At 35.2% G+C, this 11747-nt stretch overlaps 1 protein-coding gene across 4 annotated transcripts in view; it reads left to right on the forward strand.

Annotated features, from left to right (window-relative positions):
• Nucleotides 1-11747, forward strand: part of LOC129764883 (phosphatidylinositol 4,5-bisphosphate 5-phosphatase A) — a 64504-nt gene that overhangs the window by 24841 nt on the left and 27916 nt on the right. Inside the window, exon 1 of one of the 4 annotated variants that reach the window (XM_055764439.1) lies at nt 9998-10301. The exons of 2 other annotated variants lie outside the window; for them this stretch is intronic. In XM_055764439.1, the coding sequence (XP_055620414.1) occupies nt 10225-10301 (77 nt within the window). In that variant the 5' untranslated portion in view covers nt 9998-10224. Of the gene's footprint in view, nt 1-9997; nt 10302-11747 lie in introns of those variants that run through there. One more of the 4 variants, XM_055764440.1, reaches the window with a different exon arrangement.

Consider the following 11747-nt stretch of genomic DNA (forward strand, 5'->3'; position numbering starts at 1 on the left):
TGCGCGAAGTGTAGTAACCCTGATCTCGCGGGAGACACACTTCAGCTGAAGTTAGATGATAACACTGAAACCGCTTGCTTTCGCCCTTATTTCGGAGTGAACATATTATAGGGTAAATGATCTTGGTTTGTCCAGTCGAAAATATGATCATGGTTTGCCCACTTTTTTGAATGCTCTAATTCAGCGCTCCTGTGTCAAATAAGGCCTTCGAATGTTTCGAAACATATAAATGAAATTGCCTTTTACATGATTTATAGTAGTTTGATAGTATATTTTTACGAAATCACATGTTTTAAAGGATTATAAAATACACCTTCTATTTGTGTCAATGCGCCCCTCATTCGAGCTAACTTTTAATCGATCACCAGATGATTATTTGGCACGTATTCAGACCTTTTCTGGATTACAACACCTATAAATATTGTAAACATCATGCTTGCTCACCATTTGTATCGGATTTACATAGCTAAACCATTAAATTAACGCATTTTGATGAACTCAATTCTGATCATGAGTTGTCCAATTCAATAATGTTGTTTTGTCCACATGATTTCTATGGCAACCGCTTGGCGCGCTGCAGTTTGTTTATGTTTGTTTATGGTGTGCTTCGCGCATAGCAGAAGTATGGTTTTTCTGTGTTGATTGTTTCAAGGTGAACACTTCTAAAATGCCCAAGAAAAGGCAATATTCTGAAGAAAGCCTAAATTATGAATGAATCAATATGATGACAGTAAACTCAAGCAATGATAAATGCAACATCTAATTGTGAATACGAATGTTTTCATTCAAAAACGGAGATTTCTAAAACCGGACAAACTATGATCATTTTTTTGGGCAAACCATGATCAGAGGTGGTCAAACCATGATCATAATTCTTCTTTAAGGAAAATCGTTAAAAAACATAAAAATTTGAATAATTTCAACACCTTATGGTAGTATTAGCAACTAGAGACTTTTTTTTTTTTTTTTTTTTTTCTGTATTATAGTGACTTTCAACGCTTCTGGCTGGTTCGTCACTTTTACCTTCCATTTTGGAAGATTGTCGGGAGTGAGAATTGAACTCGTGATCTTGAGCGTGAGAAGTATGGATGTTACCTCCACGCCAGATCGGCTCCACGTACTAGAGACTTGGGGCTTTTCAATAAACCCAAACTCGTATCGATTATGTGTGATTTTCATGAAGAAAAATCGATTTGCATTTACTAGTTGCGTAAAAACACCCCAAATTAGACAAACCAAGATCATTTACCCTATATTGAATATTGAATCGAAGGCTGCAACTGTAAAAGGGTGAGTGTCAACCGTGTGGAGGATACATACAAAATCAATCAATAGTTCACCATGTAAGACTCCCTTACCTAATGCATGCTAATGTAGGGGTTCACATACCGACGAACATTATTCAAATCTTTGCGTTCTGTTCGTCCTTTCGGTTGGTTCAATAGAATATAACAGCGGTGAGAGTAGTGCCACCTGCCCGTGGGAGGGTTAAAATATGAGTCAACAGTCGACCCCGATTACTGATACGGTAGCTGCCGTTTATGTAGCGGGAGTAGATAAGGACCAAAGGTCGGTGATCTGTATATATATGGATGTGTGTATTAGTCCGCTTACGTTGCGATATTATTATTCTATTGGAAAACTTATTTCTTGTAATAACAGCGCCTTGTCGTCCACATGAGATTACTGGATACAATTTTACACAAAAGGAATGTGGGTCTGTTATTGTTAGCACCGACAAAAATACACATGAATGGATTGAACATTTACAAACATAGTGGAGTTACAATGAAATGAAAGAAGTCTTTCTAGCTAATTATCATCAAGCTTTTATAATTTGTCTTACAAGTCTAAGATCTAATGATCTGGCAGGGGGTTCATTAATGAAGACTTACTATTAAGCTGATGGAGATAAGAAAAACACAACTCAGCTTACTCCATTACAACTAGTCATTGGGACAGTAAAACAAACATGGACAACTCAGTTCTTGTTTACTTAATTTGATTTTTACCATTAATTATTAGTTGTCGAAAAAGGCGGAATTACTGCTTATCGTGAATAATGTGTTGGTATTTGAGCAGTTCCACGCCAAATCAGCTGGCCGCTGACCCGACCTTCTCCGATTTTTTTTTCAAACTTGGTACTTTTGATGAAAGCTTTCTAAAAACACAATTTTCATTATCATATGACCAATTTTAATTAAGGTAAATGACTTTGGTTTGTTCAGTCGAAAATATGGTCATGGTTTGTCCACTTTTTTGGATGCTCTAATTCAGCACACCTTTGTCAAATCAGGTATTCGAATGTTTTAAAACATATGCATTAAATTGTGTTTTCCATGATTTACAGTAGTTTTATTGTATATTTTTATGGATTCACTTGTTTTAAAGGATTATAAAATCCACCTTCTATTTGTGACAATGCGCCCCTCATTTGAGCTAACTTTTAATCAATCACCAGATGATTATTTGGCACGTATTCAGACATTTTATGATTTATAATACTTACAAATATTGTAAACATCATGCTTGCACACCATTTTTATCAGATTTACATAGCTAAACCATTAAATAAACCTATTTTGATTACCTGAATTCTGATTATGAGTTATCCAATTCACTAATGTTGTTTTGTCCACATGATTTATATGGCAACCGCTTGGCGCGCTGCAGTTTGTGAATTGTGTCCTTCGCGCGTACCAGAAATAAAGTTTCTCTGTGTTGAGTGTTTTGAGGTGAACAATTTTAAAATGCCCAAGAAAAGGCAATATTTCTGAAGAAAACCTAGTTTATGAATGGATCAATATGATGACAGTAAACTCAAACAATGATAAATGCAGCATCTACAGAAAAATTCGAACTTTTTCATTCAAAAATCTGATTTCTAAAACTGGACAAACTATGATAATTTTTTTGGACAATCCATGATCAGAGGTGGTCAAACCATGATTATAATTTCTCTTTGAGTAAAATCGTTAAAAAACATAAAAAATTAACAATTTTAACGCCTTATGGTAGTATTAGCAACTACAGATTTGGGGCTTTTCAACAAATCCAAACTCGTATCGATTGTATGTGATTTTCACGAAGAAATGTCGATTTGCATTTACTAGTTGCGTAAAAACACCCTAAATCGGACAAACCAAGATCATTTACCCTACGACTTATCTTTTAAAAAGGCGTAATCGAAATCATTGGTCTTTCTTTCAAAAAATCGTAACTCGAAATTCAGATATCTTATTACAATATGATGTTCGACAAAGTTGTTGGAAAATCAATGAACTACTTAGGAAAAATAACATTTCAAATGCACTGTTCAAAAATCTTACTCAAACATTGAATTTAATATTAAAAACTTTTATGTCTCAAAACACCCCCCTTCGATATTATTTTGTATATTTTTAGTGGAAACCCCTTGCAATTTAACAAAGTTGGAACTTTGTACAGTGATGTAAATTCACCAAAATGGAGAAATGCATTTTTGAAAATATATTAAATTTCAATACTTTGTAAAATCGTAACAATAGTGAAAACGATGTCAGTGGAATTTCCATACGATGTCGGAACATTTATTTGTTGTTATTTTATTTATTGTTATTCCCATCGAAAAATATTTCACATACCATTTATATTTGTGAAGTAAAAAGCAATAGATACAAAAGAATGATATTTTTCGACTTTTATTTATTTCAACTATGATTATTTATATACAGGAAATATTTCAGGTTCTTCTTTCGAATTTCAATATATCTTAGCTGCTATCTTGTCATCAAAAATAGGTATAAATGAATGACATTTATGAGTATCAGGAATTGATTTCGTTTTCTTAGAAATCTGTTCAAATTTCTCTTCAGCTAATCTATAATTATCTTTAGAAACATAACAGAAGGATTTTTTAGTTTTGGAATTCTGCCTACAATCATTGGCCCGATCATTAAGTTCTGGGAATTATTCCAATGATATCGCTGAACCTCATCTTGTAAAACGAAAGTATAATTTTCGGGAAAATCACATATTGTTATAACTTCTACTTCTCCTTCATTGTTTTCTTGTTTTTGAAAATCTTGCTTGTTCATTTTTAATGAATTAGTGATGTATCAATTTATCAATTTTCTTCACAAAACATGAGCAAAGTTCTTCTGGAAATATTTTATTCAATTCAATTTCACATCTATCAGTTGACACCCACTGCTCAAAAGCCACCTATATAACATTTTTTTATTGAATTGAACTTGAATTTTTTTTTAAATGATGAAACATCATTACAGTTCACACAAATACTATATCCTTGTGCAGAATTTATTGGAGTGTTTTAAAACTGCTTTTCGATTTGCGGTGCGATGGTTGTTTATTGAATTATTAATCATCAAAGACAAAGCGGTAATTTTTCTTTCAAACTGAAATATCTCTGTATGGGAAGGTCCCACAGGAATTTTCAAGGAACCAAATGAAAGCTGGTTGATAAGGTTAATTGGATTTGCTGTTGATTTGGTTAGCGGAAATAATCTATTTTCCATTTCTTCCCGATATTGTTGCCCACTACACCTACACACACCAAGATAAAATTATGTACATCCCATCAATATGCGTTGTTTTTTGACGAAGTTACAGCATGTCAAAAATCACTTGAAATTTCCGACTTCGCACTTTGTTCCTCTAATTTTTTTGTCTAGTGTGTATCGAAAATGGTCAGTCTTAGGACAATAAACATTGTATAGTTTTTCATGCAAGGTTGCGTGTAGAATCGATTTATTGCGCTACTTTTCTTGTAAAGCTAAAATTTCACAAAGTACTGAAATTTCATAAATTTTCAAAAATTCGTATCTCCATTTAGGAGAGCTTACCACGAGACCACTGTACATCAAACTTTGTTAAATTGGAAGGGCTTTCTTTCACATAACATATCCAGAAAATAAAAATATACAAAAAATATCGAATGGGGAGGTGTTTTGAGATATAAAAGCTTTTAATATTAAATTCAATTTTTGCATAAGATTTTTTAACAGTGCATTTGAAAAGTTATTTTTCCTAAATAGTTCACTGATATTCCAACAACTTTGTCGAACATCATATTTGAATCAGATATCTGGATTTTGAGTCACGATTTTACGAAAGAAAGACCAAAGATTTCGATTACGCCCTTTTCAAAAATTAGTCGTAAAATAAATGGGTCATGATAATGCAAATTGTGGTTTTGAAAAGCTTCCATCGTAAGTACCAAGTGCTTATTTTTTCTTTTTGATCTGACGGAATTGGGGGCAATTGGGAGGGTTGAGTTCTTTGTCAATATAATCGACACCTCTTTACAATACAATTGTCACTGAAGCACCTCTTGACTGTAATGGCAGCTTGCCTAACTTCACAGGACCTTTGTAAACGGAAGGAGACGTTTTTGCTTGCACTGTTGCCTAAACATTTTCGTCTATTGTGACGAGAACCTTGGTTTTCTGTCCACAGATTGCCTAATCAGGAACTTCCTGGTAAATTTATCAGCGAAAACGAACTCAAATTTGCTAGGGACATCTCCTCTGACAGTGGCCTTATAGAATTTCTGGCCTGGGAGCTGTCCAAAATACATCTTCACGTACACTTCGTCATCCATCAGCATGTAGCCCTCGTCCTTTGTAAAAGCCTTGTTGTACCCAAAATATCGACCACTACAACCATCTATTAGAAAGATTTCAACAGAATTGTTTTATTCCAGTATAATATTTTTGTTTTCTCGGGAAATTCCTTTTTTCCAAAAATGCAAAATTAGTGGTGAAAATAATATTTTCGATTAAAAAAAAAATTAGAAAAAAACAGATGCTAGGTATTCATAGGGTTGTGTAACATTTACCCGAATACAATTCACCCGAAACGCGCTTACCCAAAGCACATTTACCCGAATGACATTCACCCGAATGTAACGAATACCTGAATGCGATATTCACCCGAATGAAAAAAGGACAAACCAAATGAAAAAATGAAAAATTGTAATGCAGAAATTAGAAAATGATGCAGCCTTCCGCATGTTGATTCGTTTTTAGAAATTAGTGTAGGCAAAATTAACATATCGTTATCTGTCCTTTCCGTATTGCTCTTTAAGGCCAAGAAAATCGTTTAGAAATGAACACGGCCTTTGAAATAATTGATTGAAAATTATGCAAGTAATTTGCACATGAAAAATATAAAGCATAAATGTCTTAGAAAGGTGAAAAGAATTGATAAAAAAAACAAAAAGTTCCATACTTACGTATTAGCAATTTTATATTTCATCGTAATGATATTTATTCAGAGGTAAAACCGCCGAGGTGGCCGTCGACCTGCCGTTTGAAACGGCGGCCTCTCGCAAGCAAACCTGTATTCCATCGATTGCCCGGTTGCTCGATTTGAAACATAGTAGACGATCCTCGAGATTGACCAAGCATCAGAGAGTGTCGGATTACGTTTACGATTACGGCTTACGTTTTCCCGGTTGATCTTTGCTTTGAAATATATCTTTTATATTTTTTTTATTGTATTTGTTTTTTGCTGTTTACATGGATGTGGACTAGAGGGCGCTATATCTTTATATATAAAAGAGAGTTTTCCCACGTACGTATAACTCATCATCACGGGAGAACGGCTGATCGGATCTACTTCGTCCACATATTTTGTGAATTTGTCTTCACCCAAATTAGAATGATAGAGTACTTTGGAAAATATTTGACATGATTAGAAAAATTCGAAAAAATTGGCTATGCATATGCTATGGCTATGCGTTTTTCCCACGTACGTATAACTCATTATCACAGGAAAACGGCTGATCGAGTCTACGTCGTCCATATATTTTGTGAGTTTGTCTTCACCCAAATTAGAATGATATTTTGGAATATCATTCCAAATGAGAATGTATTTTGGAAAATATTTGAAATAATTAGAAAAATTCGAAAAAATTTGCTATGCATATCTTTATATATAAGATGGATATTAAAAATAAGAAGGGAAAAGGTACGCATATGTATGTTTCGCTGTGAAAATCATCATTTAGATCAGTTTTACAGATCTGAACGATAACATACAAACTCTCTTGAAGTATATTCGTTATTTTTACCAACCAAAATATTCTCTACAAATACATTATATGGCAGAACAACGTTTGTCGGGTCAGCTAGTTTTTTTTATGTTTTTTCTTGACGCTGAAGTTTTTTTTTACATAATATGCCGCCACTCGGCCATGGGAGCACATTGACAAATAGAGAGTATTTTTTTAAAAAATTAAACTTGCGAAAAAAATGAGTTTTGTTTTTTAAATTATTAATTGTATTTGTTTTTCATAGTTTACTCGGTTGAAGATAGAGGACGCTATATTTTTTAGTATTTTTTCTTGAAAGCTTAGATTTATTTTACGTAACATATCCAGAACTCAGAGAGGTGTCTCCTTCCGTTTCTGAGTTCTTATTTTTCAAAGTTAGAAAAAAATATTGTTGGATCATCGGCTAACTTTTAAAAATCACAACTCAAAATCTCAGCTTTACAGAAAAAATAAAAAAATATAGCCCCCTTTATCTTTAACCGAGTAAACTATAAAAAATATTTTTTTTCGCAATTCCATTCGGGTATGTCACATTCAAGTATTTTTTTACGGCTAGCTCTCGTTAGAGTAGTTGTCTTTCGGGTAAATGGGACACAATCATTCATAAACAGGTGAGATGGCGCCTTTGTGTGCAAGAAAAACGTTGTTGTAGAAAACTCAAATGCTCGTTAAAACTGCTCAAAAAATGAAATTTGGCTATTCTTCAATGAATTCATGCACGTTAAATCGTTCGTCCGAAACGCAAATGCGGCGCTTGCTCTACAAACACCGAGGCGCAGGAAAATATTGCAACTCAAGCTCCACCCGTTTTCATCTTATTGCAACGAGCAAGAGTATAAAAAATGTCTAGCGCTTCGATTTTCGCTGTGTTCTGAAGGATAATCTCCGCCGTTGCAGTCTATCAAAATATAGAACCTTTTAAAATTTTGTCTAATCGGTAAAACAGATGATATGACACAGTGAACCCTCATTTTTACTTTCCATATGAACAAATATCACTTCCACAAGAACCGCAATGGAACCACGCGTTAGAGATAATCCCTCGAATCTCTCACTTTAGTCGCGAACTTATATTACTTATATTCTTATACTTATATCCATACTTATATTTTTATATTATTTCACAATGTGGATTGTTTGCTATCCTCTAGCCCCATTCGGTGCGATCTTTATGCTTTTCCGTTAGTTCAGGTCAACTACGCCCACACTAGCGTTGGCAGAAAACATTTCATTTTTGGCAGAAATGATGCCATTTCGTGTGCTTGAGGGTCAAATGCGCAAATAATGAGCTGTTTTAAATGCTTAAAAATGGTTTGTATGTATGTGAGCAGACATCTCTTTCTGTTTTCTTTTCACATTTCATTTGGGATTATGCAAAAAAAAGTCTATACGACGTCAATGGGGATCAAACCAAGGTCGGCTGGAATACAAAGCTATATCACACGACCACGCTATCCATATAGCTGCCAGTGCTGTTATATAGAAGCGTGATAATATTACATCTCATCATAAAATGAAGTTGAAAAGTGTTTTCTGTGATCGGGATGCCATAACATGTGCTAAAAATTAACTTTGGGTGTACGAAGTGTGTAGCTTAGGCAAGCTCAAGACATATTCTGATCTACAGTAAGAAATGTTGGCAGTTTGGGTCACCGAAACTCTGTCGATAATAGGTCTGCACATTGCACAGTCAATTCGTGCTCTTGTCTCGATGATTAATATATTTATTTGCAACATAGTACATTTTTTCTAGATTTTAAATCTGTTGACCACCTGTTCGCCAAAAATTCTTATCTGTGCTTAGGTAATTGCATCACACCTAGCACTTCGTTAATATATATCACGTACAGCAATGCTTTTAAACTCTGTTTACAGATTGTGCGAATGATTTGCATAAATTATCACTCACGCAATTAAACATAGAGTTGAGATTCATCTCAGTTCCTAGAACGGAGAATAAATTTATGTTCTCATTCCACGTTTAACGTGTAATGGAAGCTTGTACCCATGTAGAAAGTTGGAGGTCAAATTTATTTCATGTTTTACATAGAAAGCAACTATAAGGCATAACATTTCAGGTCGCTGCTCATCCCAAGCAATAAAATGGTAAACATTTTCGTCTGCACTAACACACTCACTGCAATCAACGCAACGAAAACAATATGAAGAGACCATCTCGACAATAATCGTATGTCAATTTTCACTTTCCGTCACTACGAATCATTATTGCATTATGTTCACACTATCCGCGGTTCGGCGATTCATAGGAAACCGCTGGCAGAATCTGAGCGTAGAAAAATATAAATATTAATTGCACTACGCGCGCTCCGTTAGTCATAACTGTCAGAATACTGTTTCGCGATCTACACTAAAGTGTACCTGTACCACTAAATCACCTCCAGTCCTTTATTCTTGCTGATTTTTTTTTCTTTTCTTTCCGTCGTTTCATTATTGTTTACCTGTGCATCTTTATCGTGCAAGCGTATGATACGTATCGGCCACCAGCGGGTTGGGTTTTCTCTTGGCCCTCATGGTGATGTGGTTCCACAGTGACGGTCAGACGATTTTTGATAGTGAATGAGTTTTGGTTCGAAACAATGTGTATAAATCAGATATTCGAACTATCTTTGTTTGAGCTTTTTTCGGGAAATCTTGCCCAATGTTTTTTAAATGTCTATGGAAGTGCAGAATTTTGTAGTAATACACTTATTCATCGATCTTGGGAGAAATCATGCAACCTACCCTTTGCGTTTTACGATCGCCTAATTCCTTGAGTTGCATCATAATACCTCGCTGTGTATATGGTACGCGTTAGGCGCCAGCGCTACAAACAAACTTTCCACAATTCCACAATTTCCATCGTCTCGCGAAACCTTGCTGCCTCCAGTTCAATTGCATGCTCGCGTTTGTTTTCGTATGATGCCATTTCCGCGATCCGCTGCCGGTGCGGTACCCCGCCTGTTGGCTATGGGTTGCTGGTTCGTCATTTGCGTCGAAAATTTACTCCCCGCAGTCAGTGGGTCTGTTTGTGGTCAGTCGATCAGCTGAGTCGTTTAGTGCTTCTCGGTCCGGTGTGTAGGAAAGGTCTCTTCGCGCGTTTCAAGTGTAGTAAGGTAGTGCTCAGTGTGGGACAACTGTTTTGGGATTTGGGTATTTTTTTGAGCGAAATGTTCCATAGGAAAACTTCGAAGCGGCGGAAGAAAGTGGTTGCTATAAAGACCCCGTTGAAACCGATAGTGAAAAGGTAATCCATGTGGAAGATATTTGTGTTTGAAATAAAAAATTCAAATACGCCAATAAAACCGGAGATTGAGTGTGATGAGTGTGATTGAGAGTGTGATTGAGAGTGTGAGTGTGATCATTGTCAACATATCCTCATATCCCCTCCTTTTCCTGAAGAAAATATGTCACCCTTCTAAACTCGAGTTGACCGCGAGTAATCGGTTTCCTATATTATTAACATTAGAATTAAGGAAAAATGTATATATACTAGTAACAATACAGTAAGGAGTTCGGCTCCTTTAAACCTATGTAACTGAGCCTGTAAAAATAAACGATTTAAATAAAAAAAAAATAAAAATAAAAAAAAATAAAACCGGAGGAAGTTTCCAGATACCTATGGGTTCATCTGCACTTATCTGCTTAGTGAAGTTTCCCTTACCCTACGGGTAATACCAAGAGGAGCGAAAATGCTAGACAAAAAAGCGGTGACATATAACGCAGAGGCATTATTTACATCACGGGGATGAAGCAATTATCGTAAAAGTAACGCGAAACACCTGTAGCAATATGAGGAAATCTAAATGTTAGTTAATTAGTTTGAGGGGTTTCCCGCAATTTCGCTGTCCAATATAAAATTTAATTGTGAAAGGCAAGTGATTATGTGCATTGATGTTATTATGTTAGGATAATTATGCCTTTTTAATGTTCATATATTCGTTATATTAGTCATTGTATATTTCAATATAAATGTTACGGCACGCGATACATGTTTGATCTAGCAGAGTAGCAATGCAATGCAAAAAAAAAAATACAAAATGAATATATGGTGCTAATAGCATCAAAGCTCACTAGTCAGGATCGAGCGTCAAGCTGTAGGCACAGATTTATTGTCCCTTTTTTTTGTTCGATCTGGGCCGATCAGCATTACAGCCGTAACGAAACCGAATTGAATCGTGTACATGATATCTTATCGATACATATGATAACTACACACTATCACCTTCCAGCGTGATAGAATTCCTATTATTCCACTGTTCAGTTGTAATGTTGTGTTATTAGTAGCACAAATAGTTCGATATTTTTCGTTTGTAACAGTTCGGCTGAAAAGTTTATAAGGTAACACAGTAAAACTATTTTGTTTTTTGCAAAATTCAATTTTATTATTCAACATAATTGCCTTCGATGGCGATACAGCGATTATAGCGACCTTGCAACTTGATACCATTTTTATAGCACTCTTTTGGTTTTTCCTCAAAACAGGCCTCAGTTTCGGTTATTACTTTATCATCGGGCTTAAATTTCTTGCCAGCGAGCATTCTCTTCATGTCTGCGAACAGAAAATAGTCGCTGGGGCCAGATCTGGAGAATACGGTGGATGCGGAAGCGGATTCGAAGCCCAATTCATGCAATTTTGCCATGGTTTTCATTGATTTGTGTTTTTCCCATATTTTTCACAATAACAAAAGTT

This window comes from Toxorhynchites rutilus, chromosome 2, assembly GCF_029784135.1.
Source record: "Toxorhynchites rutilus septentrionalis strain SRP chromosome 2, ASM2978413v1, whole genome shotgun sequence".
In the NCBI taxonomy this organism is placed as follows: Eukaryota; Metazoa; Arthropoda; class Insecta; order Diptera; family Culicidae; genus Toxorhynchites; species Toxorhynchites rutilus.